We start from the raw sequence: 17,495 nt of genomic DNA, 5'->3' as shown, positions 1-17,495 counted from the left end.
TAGAGTCAGCGTGTCTCTGCCGGAGCTGTCATTTTGCAGCCTGCGTACCCGGCTGGGCCCTGGAGGAGGGCAGGTGTGCTGGGGTCAGTTCACTCCGTGATGGAGGGGAGCAGCTGGCTGATGTCCGGGTTGGGAGAGATGTTGAGGGATCGGGTTAAGGCAGCCCCTTTGCTCTCAGCTGAATGACAGGGCTGTCAGGCCTCTTTGTTAGAGTGTTTGTTTAAATGATGTGCTTCTGGGAACTAAGCAGTGGACGTCGTCGCCATCATCATCATCATCATCATCATCATCATCATCATCATCATCATCTCACCTGGAATCTATTTGGCACTTACTGTATGCTGGGCGTGTGCAGCTCTCACCAGATGTCTTACAAAATCCCCCCAACTCCCCTAAGCGCCCTCCCCATCCCCATTTTACAGATGGGAAAATTGAAGTTTTGAGAGGTTTGCTCATAGCTACCAAAAGGCAGAGCTGGATTTGCCCTGGTCTGCCCCACCTCAGAGCCTTCCCCACCTCCAACTCATCAGAGCCCCGGGGTAGGTTCACTTCCCATGTGCAACCTGAAAGTCCGTGCTTTCCGTTGCTAATCGCCAGGCACTGCTAGCTCTTCCGTAGAGCGTTTATGAAAACTGATTTCATTCAAGGAGGGAACAGCATCATTTCATCATCAGTCAGGTGGGCAAACCCAGCAAGGGTGTGGGCAAACCCAGCAAGGGTGTGAACAGTCCAAACGGGCACTCCTTTAAAGGGGAAGAAACCAGTCCCTCTTCACCAGGAAACAGCTGACAGCTCACACAGGCCAGCTTGGTGAGCTCCGGACATTAGCCGCCAGGCAGAGGTGAGCCACCAAGTGGCAGAGGGCCCCTGAGACCTGCCATCCCTAGAGCCACAAGTCACCAAGCGAGGAAGCCGGGGCTCAGAGAAGTGGGGGCTTTGCTCGAGGCCATCCAGAGAGGGAGCCAGCGCTGAGCCTGGCACCTTTGCTCACCACGATGGGTCAGGGGAGCCAGTCCAGGAACAGGTGTGTTCCTGTGGGGGGAGCCGCAGCACCACCACCCAGGTGGGCCGGTTCAGCCCCGTCACTGAGGCCCAGCACACGTCCTCCACCTGTGCGTCACTCCTGCCCTGTGCACCTGTCTCCCTGTGCCCATCTCCTGTGCACCTCTCTCCCTGTGCCCATCTCGGCGCGCCTCCCAGTGCCGGTTGTGTTTTCTCCGTTTGTTTTGCTCTCTGTCTTAGCTATGCCCCCGTCCAAGCCACCACCGTGTGCCACACAAAGCCACACCTGGCTATACCTGACTACACCTGGCCACACCTGGCCAGACTGCACTGTTGTTCCCAGAGCCCATTGCGAGGGGTCAGAAACTGGTGTCCCACCAACCTTCCCCGGGAAGCACCATGCCCTGCCGTGGGGCAGGGGCAGGGGCACAAGTCCGGGCTTGCGTTGCCACCTGAGGTGACACTGTGGACTCCGAGAAGCCCATCAACTGCGCCGACGCCTCCTAGCTGGGACACAAGTCCACAGGGAGGGGACACTGTGGGTGTTTGCTGACGGCTCTGGGAGAGCGTTCTGAGGGCTCCTGTCCTGCACCGTTCCTGTCCACTTCCTTCTGGCCTGACTGCCTTACCTTGTTCTCCCTTCTCTCCTTTTTGTTTTTTCATTCCTCCCCACCTTCCCTCTTTCCTCCCTTCCTCTCTCCTTCTTTATTATTCAGTGAGCACCTAACTCTGTGCCAGGAGCTGTAACTAAGCTCCGAGAGTCCAATGGTGACGAGACACAGCTCTCCCCTTTTGGAGGTTGTGTGTACTGGGAGGAACAGGCGTCCGAGGAACCATCCAAGTGCTGAGAACCCCCAGCCGAGGCCAGGGCTCGGAGGGGCAGGACGAGGACCTAGACTCAGGCGGGAATCTGCTCGGAGGGGCACCGCGCACGCTGCGGTGTGAAGGAGGCCGCCCTTAGCCAGGCGAGCAGCTGTGCTGTGAAGGTGCACGGGGCGTTCGGGCGTCACTGCGGCTGCAGCACAGGGGAGGAGTGAGGGTGAGAAGAGGTGACCAGGAGAGTGGGCGCTGGACATCCAGGCCCTGCGGGCCACAGTGGGACAGACAGTGCTCTTAAGAGCCTGGAGCGGCGGTTACAGGGTGGATGGGAGACACACTGGGGGACTCGGCCCATCCTTGGCCTGCTGCCCCCCTCCTCCCCTTTCTGGGCCTGAGGCCCCACCCTGGGTGCAGCTAGGGAATGCACTGTGGTAATCAGGCACAGACCAGGGGATCAGGACACCTGGATTCGAGGTGTGGCCAGGCATCCTTTCATCTCTCCGGCCCTCAATTTTCCCATCAGTGAGATGGTCATTGAAGGCCCTACAAAGGTCTCCATGTCAAGCCAGAGCTTGGAGAATGCAGCAGTTTGGGGGAGTATTTTGGGGCTTGGGTGTCAAGCAAACCAAGTTCAACTTGCAGCTCCACCACTTTCTAACTGTATCACCTTGGGTGTGTCAGGTCCCCTCTCTGGGCCTCAGTCTCCTCCCCTGTAAAATGGGTCCATTACGGTTCCTACCACATAGCGTTGTTTGGGAGCATTAGATGGCAAAGTGAAAGGTCATGATAATCACCAGCGCTCACAGTAATGTTAGCCCTTGATATTATTGTTAGTATTATTGCTCAGCCATTGTGCAAGTCTGACCTGGGCACAAGGCAGGGAGGTGCCACCAGGCCCCGGGAGCACTGGGACAGAGCCAGCGTCACCCCAGCCTGGGTCCCATGACACCAGAGCACCCTGCACAGCTGAGAGTGTCTAGTTGCAGAGGGGGGAGGGGGACGCACGTCTTGAATTGCCCCGTCAGCCGCAGGCCACCGAACACCGTTCTGACTCAGGCTTCTTTCCCAGGCGGATGTGTCAGACACCCCAGAATACATGCAGGCGTAATATTTTCTCTTTTCCTCACTCCTTCCCTATGACACGGCCTTTTCTGGGTAAGGAGCTCACACCTACTCAGTGCAGAAAAGTTATTTTCAGAAACATATTCCTCCAGCAAATATTTATTCAACAAGTACTCCAGGCCTGGCATGGTTCTAAGCACTGGGGTGCAGCAGTGGACGAAGGAGTCCCCATTTTCATGCAGCTGACAGTCTAAAGGGTATAGATCAGGGATCAGCCAGCTGCCTGTGGGCCAAATCCAGCTAGCCCCCTGTTTTGTAAATAAAGTTTTATTGGAACACAGACGTTGTGCTGCTGACATGGTAACGACAGGAAAGCTGAAGTTGGGACAGAGACCCCATGGCCCACAAAGCCCAAAATATTTATTTTCTGGCCCTTTATAGAAAGAGCTTGCTGGGCTCTGATAGAGATTAAGAAATGAAGAGCCCCCTTCTGATTTGTTTTTAATTTGTGATGTCTACTATATGATAGTGTTGGAGGAATGATTTAATTAATTTTATTTAATTTTATTATCTGATGATATTGGGATAAAAAATCACAAGTGTGGATACTAACGAAAATCATCATCAATAATAGAAAGACAGCCCATTTCCTCACCACGTACAGTGCCACTGGTATCAGTTTTCTGTGGAAACGTCTGGAGGTTTCCTTTGCTTATTCTCACATGCATTTACATATTTGTTTTTACAAAACTGGTATCAACACATGTGCTGTTTTGTTACCTTTTTAAAAAAGTAATCTTTGCTAGTATAAGGCAGACATCTTTCTGTGACAGTAAACATTCTTTCTGAGCATCATTTTCTTTGGCTGTGTTTATTCCATCACGTGGATATATCATACTGTATTTCACCGATCCCCATCTTATTGGATATTTAGGACAATTCAGTGTTTTGCAATGTTATGTCCAATATTTTGCAATCTTTGCTGTCCTGCGGGGAAGCGTCTGTGTTCATAGGTCTTGGTGAGTGTGTCTAATGATTTTCTCGAGATGAATTTCTGGAACTAAAATTGCTGAGTCGAGGGTATGCACGTTTTAAATTTCAGGACATGTGTTGCCACTTGTTTAAACACAACCCTCAAAGGCGTCTGTTAGGCTGGTCTCCCCAGCCTGGGTGTTAGAAAACTGTCCATTACAGGTCCTGGGCTGCGGCAGTCGTGTTTGCCTGCAAGACGAGGGCCTAGAATTTTCACCTACCACCAGCTTGGGGCTTGGTGAGCTAGCCTGAGCAAGTGTTTTTTAAGCCCGCCAAGTTCGTGAGGCTTTTTTAGAGCATTTTAAAGCGCATTTCCTCATCTGAGCCTCTTGAAGCATCCTGGACAAGGTGGGGGGCTGGAAGGAGCCCAGAAAACTGGGTTCCAGGCCCCCCAGCTCTGCCTCTCACTCCCCGTGAGAATCCCTGCCTCTGAGTTTATCATCTATCTGAAAAAGTTTATCATCTGAAAAGGGCCAGCTGAATGGACTCAAGGGTCCTTGGAGATCTAAATGTTAAGATTCACGACTTACCTGGTGGTCCAGTGGTTAAGACTTTGCCTTCCAGTGCGGAGGGTGCAGGTTCGATCCCTGGTCAGGGAGCTAAGATCCCACATGCCTCATGGCCAAAAACCCAAAAACCATAACACAGAAGCAAAATTGTAACAAATTCAATAAAGACTTTACAAAATGGTCCACATAAAAAAAAATCTTAAAAAAAAAATAAATGTTAAGATGTGATGACTTGGTGTGACAAATGGCAGCTGAAATTTGGATTGTGGCTGGTTGATATCCATCGAGGGTGCATGTCAAAAAAAAGACCTGCCGATGACCCAAATGCGGGACTAATTTGGACACGTGTGTTCCTCAGACAATGCTTCTCTTTATCCATCATGTATTTTCAGACCACCTTGTAGATATCTACTCATCCGCAGACAGTGAGGGCTTTTATAGCAGCCGGTAAGGCAGAACTGATTTGGAAGAACACTCTGCCTTAAAGCTAACTTAAAAACCTGACTTTCAGAAAGTTTCAGAAGAGTTTTGGACCCTTTTTGTGGTTGATCTTGAGGCCTCGTAGCCCTGGGAGTGAAGATCAAGACTAGCTGATCTGAAGTGCCACCGGGGTCTGCTGCAGCGACGAGACATGAATCATTTGCACTGCGCACAAGGTTACCAGGATACTAGTGGGAGAAAGTACTGACAAACAGCTTGATTTCTTAAGCCTCATTTGCAAGATCAATTCCCTTAGATGATCCTAACCCCTGGAGTACTCCAGATTTGGGGGTTCTGTGTAAAAACATAGGGACTGAGATGGCATTCAACCAAATACTTAACATCTGCGTTGTCCAGACATTGAGGCACAGAGAGGTTAAGTAACTTGCCCAAGGCCACACAGCCTGAATACAGGATCTATGTGATGGAGCCTGGATTTAAATCCAGGCATCTGGCTCCAAAAATAGTACTCATTCAAGGGAGACTGAAAAAAAAAACAGGTCAATTATAATGAACATGATTTGGGAAGTTCTACAGTAGTGCTCTTCAGTAGAAACTTTCTGCCATGATGGAAATGTCCTGTATCTTGTGCCGTTCAATATGGTAGCCACACGTGGCTATGGAGCCCTTGAAATATAGCTAGAGCCACTGAGGAACTGGATTCTTCGTATTTTTAACATTTTAATTAATTTAAATGAAATTTAAATAGCCACACGTGGCTAGCGGCTATCATATTGGACAGCACAGATATAGAGACTTGAGGTCTAGGGAACGGTGGGAGCTGGCTCCTGAGGCAGCCTTGGGTGAGGGGAGTTCAGGGAAGGCTTCCTGGAGGAAGAGCCAGCAAAGCTGAAATCTGAATGAGAGCCAGGTGGTGGTGGCTGCTCCAGCAGGTCTGGAGGTGAGGGATAGCCAACTGAGGAATGTGAGAAGAGGAAAGCGGGCTGGAGCAGCCAGTGGGAGGGGCTGGGAGGGCCTGGGGATGGGGGAGGGGCAGGGGACGGTGGGGAAAGGGCCCCACTAATGAAAGTCCTACAAGCCATCCTTATGGTGTTTGGACTTGACCCTGGGGGAGCTACTGAAGGGTTTTGAGCAGAGACCCTGCAGGCTTAGATTTCAGTTTTGGAAAGTGTAATGGGAAGAGAATATATGGGGACGGGGGGGAGCAGAGGTGAGGGAGGCAGGGGGACCCCAGAGCTGGCCAAAGTCTTCCTGATGGAGACTTTGAAGGGCTTGGGGATTGATCCGACACGGGGATGAGAGTGACAGAGGAGTCGGGGATGCTGCTGTCCGGAATCCTGAGTCTGGCTTTAGGCAGTGGAGGGAGAAGACCTCCATCCCTGCCTGCGGGGATTACAGATCCCTGAGCGTGAATCTTAAACCTCTGCGGGAGGACCCACAAGAGGGAATGCATGGAAGCCAATGTATTTTGCTGAGCACCATTTATTCCCCCCACACCCTGCCGCCCAGAGCCTTCCAAAGGACGTCAGGAAGCATTCCCCTGCCTCCTGCCCTGATTCCACCCTTAGCATCCTTCGGAACTTGCCATGCTGATTTCCAGAGGCCCCACCTGCAGATCTCTTCCTCTATCACTCAGCACCGAAAGATCTCCATCTCTTGGGGGTTTTGAGGACCCGAGAAGAATCACACTTTGCCAGGAGTCCGTCCCCCTGCCTGACTCTGGGGAGGGCCGTGAACCTGATTCTGATCGCATCAGCTCCTGTGTCCCGAGCACCTATATGCCAGGCACTGAGCTTAACGCGTTCCAGGGCTTATCTCCCTGAAGCCTCAGAACAACCCTTGTTTTTCCACTGAGGAAACTGAGGCTTGGATGGGCGGAGTCCCTTGGCCAGACCACCCAGCTGGGGCAGAGCAGAGACAGCAACCTCTCCCCCCGCAACCCTGAGCTGTAAGCTGTCCCTGAGCGGTCACCTTGCTGCCTTATGCTGAGCTGGGCACACACGGGGCACAGACCTAGCATGTACCTTGCAGCCGTCTGCAAGCTGCTGGGCACAAGGATGTCGAGTCCACCAGAGGCAGCCCCCCCAGGCCCCGGCCTCTGGCCTCCGAATCCGACCCACGTGGTGGGTTAAGTTAGGGAATGGCCGATTCTGTGATGGTAGGTCACCCTCAAGCAGGAAGCAGCTGGGAGCATGCTCAGATGACCACTTCCATTCTCTTAAGGATACTGGGCGTCTGACCATGTCAGGTGACCTTTCAAGGCAAAGGCATCCAAGTTTCCCCACCTGGGGACTGACTGAATCCCTCAGGCGTGCTAACAGCCACCCAGCATGCTGCTGTGGACTTGCAGTTTGGATGGACTGTTCCAAGGCTGCCTTGTATGTGCTGGCCCTCCACCCTGCGATTCTCTGCCCAGGGAGTTCTCCTGTGGGAGTCACCAGAGATGTGTCACTTCAGCCCCAAGGATGTTCATCGTGTGGTTGATTATAACGGTGAACAGCAACCTAAATGCCACGACACGTGGGGATCGATTAAAGGAGCAATGCTGTGTCCGGGCAGCAGAACATTCTTCCACCGTTAACCATGATGCTCTAAATGAGTTGCCCCAGATGAAATTCTGGGCAGGCTTATGGCAGAATATGGTCACTAGGTGATGGGTGACTTTTAAATATTATTTTTTGTGCTTTTCTGATTTTTGACATGTTTTGTAGCAAGCCTTTGTGATTTGGGTAACGAGGAAAAGGAATCTACAGGCAGCGAAATGAGTGTGTGTGAGTGTGGCTGTTTACCAGGGTGACTGAGAGGTTTATCCTGATTCCCTGGGGTCCTTGCACATACCTCGCCCATAGTATCCCCTCGTGGGGTACGCAAGTGTCTCCAAAAGGTGAGAGAAAGAGAATGAGGGGCTTCCCTGGTGGCGCAGTGGTTGAGAGTCCGCCTGCCAATGCGGGGGACACTGGTTCGTGCCCCGGTCCGGGAAGATCCCACATGCCACGGAGCGGCTGAGCCCATGAGCCCATGAGCCCATGAGCCCATGAGCCATGGCCGCTGAGGCTGCGCATCCGGAGCCTGTGCTCCGCAATGGGAGAGGCCACAACAATGAGAGGGCCGCGTACCAAAAAAAAAAAAAAAAAGAGAATGAGGAAGGAGGTGGGCATTTATGGGGTGTTTCCTGAACGTCAGGTCCTGCCCTTGGAGCTATCATGTGGGTCTTCTTATTGGCATCTTGCCACGTCCCTGTGCCCCAGAGAGGGAGACAAAAGCAGAACGTTTCCCCGAGGCGCCTGCTCACTCTGCAGGACCCCACGTTTGCTCTGCTAAGGGTGGCTCCGTAGAAGCTGTGAAGAGGCGTGCTCCCCACTGGGAGGGAGATAAGCTACTGCAGGACAGTCTGCCCACCGCCACTAAGCACCTCCTGGGTGCCAGGCAGGCTCTGGGTGGGGAACAAAGGTGATGGAGTGTCCGATCTTAAAGGCTGCCTTGGCCGAGTTACAGAATCTGTGTAGTGACCCCCACCCCTGGTTCCCAAGTGCCTAGCACATGGTAGGTGCTCAGTAGGTGTCTGTTGCATAAATAACTTATATGTCAAACTTTACCTGGAGCAAAAATGAGTCCAGAGTAGGCAGGGAGAGTGCAGGGGAAGGCAAGGTCACTGTGGGTGGTTGCCATGGCTTGGGGTGGGAGGGATGGATAGGAAGGGGGAAAGGTACAAGCAAAGCCACAGAGGCTGGAAGGTAAGGCTTGTGTGGGATGCAGTGAGTAGGTCTCGGTGGGTGGAATGGGCCTCTGTTTGGGGCAGGGCTAGGAGATGGGACTGGACAGGAAACTGGGGGCTCAATTGCAAGGGGTGTTGGATCTCAGCAGGAGGGCAGTAGGGAGCTGTGGAAGGTGTTTGAGCAGGAGATCCAGAGCACATTGCGGCAGAACATGCCTCCTGACCCCAGGGGGACACAAGGAGTGAGGCGCTCCTGCCGGTGTTTCTGGAACTGGGGGCCAAGTTGTTCTCACCCCCTCGCCCCGTGACCCCCGAGTCCCTCCATATTCCTCACCCACTGGCTCCAAGCCATCCAGAGATGGTGACTGGGAACATCCTTCAAAGCTCAGAAGCCAAGGCCATTTTTTTTTAACATCTTTGTTGGAGTGTAACTGCTTTACAATGGTGTGTTAGCTTCTGCTGTATAACAAAGTGAATCAGCTATACATATACATATGTCCCCATATCCCCTCCCTCTTGCGTCTCCCTCCCACCCTCCCTATCCCACCCCTCTAGGTGGTCACAAAGCACGGAGCTGATTTTGAATTGCTATTGTGCCAATGGCCACCCAAGGGGCTGGAGTTTTGGTTTTGCCTTGAACATTCCAGCTGCTCCCCAAATAACACAGAGGCCCAAGTGTCAGCCAGTTCAACAGTCAGTCACCGGGGGACGGGCTTTTAATTAGCCGAGTGAACAAGGGAGGCCAGCACTTTGATGGAGACCTGTGGGCTTCCCAGCATGTGCCAGGTACCAGGTTAGGCCCTTTGGCTAGTGCTGTGGTTAGCAGGACCCTCTCCCTAGGGTCCAGGCTGAGGGCAGAGACCAGTCACCGAGCAGTTGGTGACAGAACCGGGGATCCGGGCTGCGTGGGGCACAGTGGTTGCCAGTTTGGACTTGCAGTCCAAGCCCCCTGCCCGAGTTTGAGTCCCACCTCATCATTTACTGGCTGTTTGATGGGGGGCATGTCACTTCACCTCTCTAAGCCTCAGTGTTCTCGTCTGTAAAATGGGGATTGTAATGAGCTCCACCTCATGGGATTGCCATGGGACTGCAGCTCAGCGAGGTGATATGCAGACAGCTTGATCAACACCGGGGACAAGTTAAATGCTCCACGAAGGCTGTGCTGGTGATGCTGGTGGTGGAAGCATGGCGACCGTGAGAACCTGGTGGCGGGGGATGGACGGGGGAACACCGTAACCAGACTGATAAGTCCTGGGGGCAGTGAAGATGGAGAGAAGTTTGGCCAGGGGTAGGGTGGTGCCCACACAGGATGCAGGAGGGTGACCCCTTCATCTCAGTTTGCCTGGCTTTGGCACCCGCCGTCCTGCATCCTGCGATGTCTTGGGCAAACCCGGATGGTAGGTCACCCTTGTGCCCAGCACAGATGTTTGGACCCACTTCCGAGAGCGGTAGGGAGCTGAGGTGGGTTCGAGCAGGGGGCGATGCGGTGTGAGTTACCAGCTGGGACCAGGTTCTGAGCATTTTCCCTGATAGAAACCTCTGGCTTGTCCTTGCAGGATCAGCTGAAGCAGTGTTTCTCCAGGCGGACCCCCGAGGCCAAGGACACTGACACCCTCGTGCAGGAAGCCGACAGCCAGTATGGGACGTGGCTGCACCAGCACCAGAGCGGGGAGAGGTAGGGCGTGTGGGGTGGGGCCTCTGGGCGGGAACCAGGGTGGCCCATCTGCCTCCTGATTTCTCTGTTACTAAGTAGAACCTGTTTTGTCTGTAACTATAAGAGCAAACCATTTCTTTTTATAAAACGGAAATTTAGAATGTACAGAAAACTTATTTTAAAATGATATATGAAATGTCCAGAATAGGCAATCCATAGAGACAGAAAGTAGATTTGTGGTTGCCGGGGGCTGGGGGGAGGGGGAGGGGAGCGACTGCTCAGCAGGGACCAGATTTCCTTCTGGGGAGATGAAGATGTTCTAGAACCAGAGAGCGGTGATAGTTGCACAACACTGCGAATGCACTACTGGTAAATTTCATGTTACGTGTGTTTCACTACCATAAAAAAAAATTACAAAAAAGAAAATGAAAATTGCCTCTAATCCCAGCACACAGATATAACCTTCATTCATGTTTTTTGTTGTCTTTCTAGACTTTTTTCTGTATGTATATTGTGTGTTTACAAATATAGGAGCATATTACAGATACTGCTCTATAAGCTATGTCAGCATTTAGTATCACCGCTGTTAGAGGCTTGTAGGGCCCCTCAGGTGTCAGCCTGGCTGGGAAGGAATATTATTATGACTGTGGCAGAAGCCTGAAGGTCACAGCATCGCCTGGATTCAGGAGGCAGGCAGGTCTGAACTCCAGCTTCACTCCAGCTGGCTGTGAGGTCCCGGGTAAATTAGTCATATTTGCCGGATTTCACGCTCCTTCTCCATAGAAGGGGGATGACGCGCATAAAAAGAGCCAAGATCTGTTGAGCGGACAGGCCGAGCACTGTTGTAAGCACTGAAACATAACATTTAGTCTATCGCCCCATCTTGCAGAGGCGAAGACTGAGGCACGTGGGGTTGTCAGCAGGGTAACCGGTGCAGCAGTTGGCATCTTTCCCGGCACTTAGTAGGAGCTTGATACATTGCACCTGTGCATTGTTTTAAAAATGCAGTTTTTCTTCTCTCCCTTGGGGGGGATCGAACACAGCAGCAGCTTCGTGGACACCGGGAGGTGGGCTTGCCGTGTTCTCAGCTCACACTTCCCAGCAGCGGGCCACAGGATCGCACGGTGTTTTGAAGTCAGGGAGACCTGGGTCGACCCCGGCATGGCCACTTACCAGCTGTGTCACTGTGTGACTCAGTTTCCTCATCTGTGGGTCTCATGCCCAGGGATATGGTGTGTCCATGGCTGAGCTGGACTCAAACCCAGGTCTCCCATCTCCTTCCCCTGCCCCCACCCGTCAGGAGCGGCCACACCCCTCTGCTGGTTTATGTCCCATAGCTGTCATTGGTACTAAAGCTGGGTGGAGGTTGATGGAATTGGAAGTGGGTAAGAAAAAGGGAAGCACAGGTTCCTTCCAGTACGCATGAAGGCTTTTTGTTTTCTTTCCTACCCTGTGATGTGTGTTAATCGGTGAGCGAGTCTGGAAGCCCGGGTGTCCTGGTTTTGCGGTCACTGTGTGACCCTGGGAGGCCCTTTCTCCCTCTGGGACCTGGCATCTCCCCTGTGTCCTGGGGTCGCCCCCTGTTGTCTCCAGGAGGCACTGCAGCTCCTCCTCCGGGAAAGGGCCCCGGAGCTGCTGTGCTCCCAGCCCTGAGCAGCGGCGCCACCTGCAGCCTCCTCAGTGGTATTTCCCTCATTTTTTGCGGATTTGCCTCAGTCGCACCCCACACCCAAACATCCTGCCTATTCCAAGGAATAAATTCTTCCCCGAGCTGACAAAAGCATGGCTGTGCTCCTGCAGTGAAACACCAGTACACCTGGGTTGCAGGTTCTGCCCAAGGGTGCAGCTCAGGGGTATTTCAGGGCAGACCCTCCTATCAGTGAGGTGGTGTCTGGTGTGCCCGTCCCCCCTTCCTCAGGGTTAGGCTTTCCTGTGCTCTTGGCTTTGGTGTCTTTTTAAGGGGGGAGCGGAGAGCCTATTTAATTTAATGGTTTGATTTATTGACATATTTTCTATCTTGTGTGGTTCCAATTATCCAAGTGGTACTTGGAATACATTATGGGCAGAAATTCCAGGAGGAGAGGGTCATGGACCTGGATTCTGGGGTCAGGTCTGTCCCTTTGGGCAGGCTACTTCACGTCTCTGTGCCTCGGTTTCCTTATCTTGAGCGAGGTTAGTATTTAATCTCCTGAGGTTAACCCTATCTCCTAGGGTTGTGGACGTTGCAGGATTACAGGGTAATCACCGTAGGACTGTGAAGAGGATGGAAGGATACAATTTTTAGCACAGGGCCTGGCGCATAGTAAGCGCTCCGTAAATCTTGAGTGAGTGAGTGAATGAATGAGTGGATGAGTGAATGAATGGATGGATGAAACAATGCAGGAGACTCCCCCCCTCCTGCTCTCCCGCTGGCGACTGCCAGTGATTACTTGGTCTACATCAGCGCTGTGCAACAGAAATACAGCGCAAGCTGCAAACTCGAGGCAGTTTTAGTGTTCCAGTAGCCACGTCAGTAGAAAAGAAACAGGCAAAATTAATTTTAACAGTATGTTCTGTTGAGCCCAGTAGATCCGAAATACTACCATTTTAACATGTAACCACTATAAAGTTATTAACGCGGTATTTTACGTTCGTTTTTTTTTCACTCAAAGTGCTGAGAATCAGTGTGTACTGACTGAACTCAGGGCCCAGCTCAGCCCTCACTCGCCGCATCGCAAGGGCCCAACGGCCCACATGTGACCAGTGGCTCCCGTATTGGACGGCGCAGGGTTAGAGGGTCTTGAACGGGACATTCTGCACCCATTCTGCACCTGTTCAGGTGTTCTAGAGGCACCATGGACAGCACCTGGCTGGGCCCAGAGGGGTTCTCCTAACTGGGACGTTCTGTCTCTTGTTTCCTGGCATATAAAGCACAGCCCACACCCTACCTTCTGCCACTTCCCTTCCTTGAAATTCAGGTCTCTGAAACAACCTGCCCGACCAGGCCTCCCTCCCTTCCTTCCATTCTCATAGCTTGGCCCCCGAGTCCCCATCCCCGGACAGCAGTGCCACGTCGGCTCAGAAGCAGCCCCCCAGCAGCCGCCTGTCTTCCCTGTCCTCCCAAACGGAGACCACCTCTGCTGGGGACCAGCACGACTGCTCCAAGGACCAGCAGAGCACCAGCGTGGACCGATCCAGCACGGACCTGGAATCCACTGACGGGATGGAGGGGCCGCCCCCAGCGGATGCCTGCCCCGCAAAGAGGGTGGACGACTTCTCCTTTATCCGTGTAAGTCAGTCGTTGGGAGCACGTGCTGGAAACAGTCATTTCTTCTTAAAAGGACGTTCTAGCATCTCCCGATGAATTACCCCTTTCCCTGGTAGAATCTGTGTGCCAGGGCCCCCTGTGGTGGGTGCAGAGGGCACAGTCTGAGATGGGACTGAAGTCTACATGAGGCTTGTACCTGCCACACACCAGCTGTGTGTCTTGGGGCAACTGTCTTCACCTCTCTGAACCTCGGCTTCCTTGTCCACCTGTAACCAGTACAGTGGGTTTCACAGCTGTGAATGCAATCATATGTGTACAAATTAAAACTGAGCTGAGCCCTCACCTGTTAGGCGAACAGGCCATCTGGCCTCTCACCCCTGGCGGGTGGGAGGTGTCTGCCTGAGGGCTGCAGATCTAGGCGTGCAGCCTGGACTTCGCTCAGACCAATTCTGCTGGGGGTTCTTACCGAGGTCTTGCCAAGTGGGACCATGTCCCTGGAGCCAGGGAATCCAAGCCTGTCTGTAAAGGGGAGCCTCCTCAGGCGTGGGCAGCCCTCAGAACTCAGCTCTTCTGGGGCCCACGGAGAGCCACCCTACAGGATGCTGGCCACCCAAGTCCAACTGCCTCCTACCCAGCCCCTTCTAGACATGCAGGGGTCAGGCAGGTTGTCCTTTTCAATCCTTGAGACACAGGGGTTTTATGATTCTCCTTCCCTGACAATAGGGCTACCTGCCCACCCTCCTGAGGATGCAACATCCAAAACAGACCCTGTCTCCTCAGCGAAGCCTCATGTCCACACCCTTAGAGATGACTACACAGATGCCCCCAGAGAAGGACCATCACTGCTTTAGGTGTGGAGCTTCCTTTAGGGCCTCAAATGGGATTCTCCTTCCTCAGTATGGTCAAGGTCTCTCTCTGGCGTCTCTAAATAAGGGCAGAAATGAGGCAAGGCACACACTCAGTCTCCATCGGGGCACCCCACTGTATAAACGTGGACAGGGTGCAGGTTGTCAGGGTTTAGTCAGGGGATGTATTCAGTTATTCATCCAACAAACATTTACTGAGCTCCAGCCACGTCCCCAGCATTGCTCCAGCTTACACGCCCATAGATGTCGCTGTGCCTTAGCGTAAGTCTCCTGATTTACCTTCTGGAACACTAAGCCCAAGAGGCGAAACCCCTGCCCCATTTTTATTTTATTTTATTTTATTTTAACTTATCCTTTCATATAACCAGAGACAACACTACTTTTTTTTTTTTAAAACATTAAAAAAAAAAATTTTGGCCACACTGAGGAGCTTGCAGGATCTCAGTTCCCCGACAGAGATTGAACCTGGGCCGTGGCAGTGAGGGCACCGAACCCTAACCACTAGACCGCCAGGAACTCCCTCATTTTTGCTGATTAGGGAACAGAAGTGGCCACTGAGTGATTGAAATGCCAGTGTCCCTAAGCACAGGTCCAGCCAATTATTGAACACTGAGGTCTCCCACAGGCAGTGTTTGGAGGCTGAAAGGGGAGGCGAGGCACTAGGGAAGGAATCAGCTTCTGCTCCAGCCTGAGGCTGCACGGGTGGCCCTGGGGAACGGGACCACGCCCCCTTCAGCAGCCCCTGCGTCGCTGTGGCTCCCTCCCACTTTCCCTGAGTCTGAGAAACCCGCTCTATTTAGTAGTGACCGGAGATACATGCTCTCCTCTTGAGGACGGCGGACCCTTTATGATTTCCATCTCTCCCCAACTTCCACCAGCCCCACACAAATCCCCCCACTGGACAGCATCACAGCCAGTTTGGGAAACAGCTGTGCAGATATCAGCCCCCTCCTCCCACCCCCAATGGGGTGTCTGTCACTTACCAACTTTGGGAAATGAGTCACTGAAATTAGCTCATCATCGCTAACTTAAAAGGCCCTGGATGACAGAATTTCTCCAAAGTGGACCTGAGAGGAAGAATCCAACATTTCAGCCCAGGACCTGAGCTGGCCAGGAAGGGAGAAGCCCATTGTAGGAATAGCTCACGGCTGTGAGCCTGAGTCAGGTGCTGCTGGAACCAGGACTTTCCATGCCTGGGCTCCCTGAATTCTCTCAGCCACCCTGGCAAGGGGATACTAGTATCATCCGTTTTTACAAACAGGGACACCCAAGCTCAGAGAGGGTAAGTCCCCGCTCTGAGGTCACACAGCTGGCATTCAAACTGAGCGGGATTTGAAGCCCAGGCTCCGAGCTCTTCACCACTGTCTCCTTGGAGATCACTGAGCCAGAGGCTGCCCCACCTTCTTGCTGGGCCTACCCAACTGGTCTGCCCCCAGCCCTTTCAGCACAAAAGGTGGTGATGTTGGAAACCAATACTGACCCTCCACCCGCCTCAGCTCAGAGTGTGATGCTTGCAAACAAATGCCTGGTACTTAGTAGGTGCTCCACCAGCTCCCACCTGCACCCTGAGTTATTGTGGGTAGAGGAAGGACCACACTGAGAACCTCTCAGCTCGTGGACCCTGTGTGGAATAAGGTTGTTGTAAGGATTTAGTTAGATGATGTGTTCAGTTATTCATTCAACAAACAAACAAACATGTACTGAGCTCCTGTCAGGTACTGCTCTAGCTTACCGGCTCAGATGATGTCACCAGGAGCGGAAAGCCATTTCCATTATGTGCCCACTGTGTTCCAGGCACTGTGTGGGGCACTCAAGGTTTATTTGATTCTTGGAATCAGCCTACATGCTATATTTCACAGAGAAAGTAGGCTTAGAGTGTTAGGTTCCTACTGAAATGCGGAAATGCTGGCCCATGTACCACCTAAATAGCATCGTGTATCGACGCAGCTATGCACACCTCCCTTGGGTGATGCCCCCATTTAATGTTTCCCATGCTTCGTTTCCCCTCTTCTTCCCTGCCACTCCCACAGCAAACTTCAGTCCTCGACTCAAGTGCCCTAAAGACCCGGGTGCAGCTCAGCAAGAGAAGCCGCCGCCGGGCTCCCATCTCCCACTCCCTCCGGCGCAGCCGAGTCAGCGAGTCGGAGAGCAGGTCTCCTTTGGAGGAGGAGGCCAACAGCATGTGGATGTTCAAGGACTCCACCGGTATGCCCCCTCTCCTCCACAGGTAGCACATTGGATAGCAGGAAGGATTTAGGTTAAACCCTGGAAGAGCTTTCTGACTTTGAAGGCTGTGGGGTATTAGAACACAATAACATAGGAAACCGTGGTTTCTTATTACACCAAGCTTATTAGAAACTAGGTAAAACATTTTTTTGAGGATGATATATTAGTTGGGGCTCCACAGTTTGCAAGGAACTGAGACAACTTAATAGGATTTCACTATTTATGCTGTTATCCTTATTAAATTCACCCTTATCCTCTCTTCAGGTTTGTTTGCTGGTCTTTTTCTAGATTCTCAAGTTGAAAGATCAGTTCATTTATTGTCAGTCTTTTGGGGTTTCTAATAAATTATTTAAGGCTATGCATTTTCCTCTAAGGACTTCTTTGGCCACATTCCACATCAAACCTTGGGCTGAATCCTAAAGAACAGATAGGAATTAGCCAGGGAAGGGTATTCCAGGCGGAAATATCAACAGGATCAAAGGGGCAGAGGTGTGGAAAGAACATTCCGTGGGTGTGGCGGGGGCAGGGGTGGGTTGTCTCTCTAAGCAGTTCAGTGTTTCCCAAGCCAGAAATAGCAGGAATCAAGCTAGAAAGGCAGGGCCAGTTCGTGGAGAGTTGTGATTCCTTGCTAAGGAGTTAGACTTGATCTGTAGATGGAGAGCCATGGAAGAGTTTTAAGGAGAAGCAAAATCTCAGAATGGGGGCTGCCAGTGACTTCAGTACGCTTTTCTTTGCAACAGAGGAGAAATCCCCCAGGAAGGAAGAGTCAGATGAGGAGGAGAAGACGCCCAGAGCTGAGAGGACGCCCATCAGCCGACCCCAGAGGATGCCCGTGTTTCCAGGCATGGACCCAGCAGCGCTGAAGGTACCAGACGGCATGCCCAGAGCTACGCTTACCTGTGGCAGCAAAACAGACAGGCCC

At 52.4% G+C, this 17,495-nt stretch overlaps 1 protein-coding gene across 6 annotated transcripts in view; it reads left to right on the top strand.

Annotated features, from left to right (window-relative positions):
* Positions 1 to 17,495, top strand: part of KIAA1671 (KIAA1671 ortholog) — a 179,008-nt gene that overhangs the window by 150,785 nt on the left and 10,728 nt on the right. For 5 of the 6 annotated variants that reach the window (XR_009534864.1, XM_060121723.1, XM_060121724.1 and 2 more), the window contains 4 exons: positions 10,137 to 10,255; positions 13,247 to 13,502; positions 16,378 to 16,552; positions 17,314 to 17,438. Coding sequence is in view for 4 of the 6 variants with exons in the window: in XM_060121723.1 (XP_059977706.1) it covers positions 10,137 to 10,255; positions 13,247 to 13,502; positions 16,378 to 16,552; positions 17,314 to 17,438 (675 nt within the window). In the remaining 2 variants the exon portion in view is untranslated. Of the gene's footprint in view, positions 1 to 10,136; positions 10,261 to 13,246; positions 13,503 to 16,377; positions 16,553 to 17,313; positions 17,439 to 17,495 lie in introns of those variants that run through there. The other variant, XR_009534865.1, reaches the window with a different exon arrangement.

This window comes from Lagenorhynchus albirostris, chromosome 14 (assembly GCF_949774975.1).
Source record: "Lagenorhynchus albirostris chromosome 14, mLagAlb1.1, whole genome shotgun sequence".
Lineage (NCBI taxonomy): Eukaryota > Metazoa > Chordata > Mammalia > Artiodactyla > Delphinidae > Lagenorhynchus > Lagenorhynchus albirostris.
Note: the sequence above shows the minus strand (reverse complement) of the source record. Positions and strands in the feature narration are given on the sequence as shown.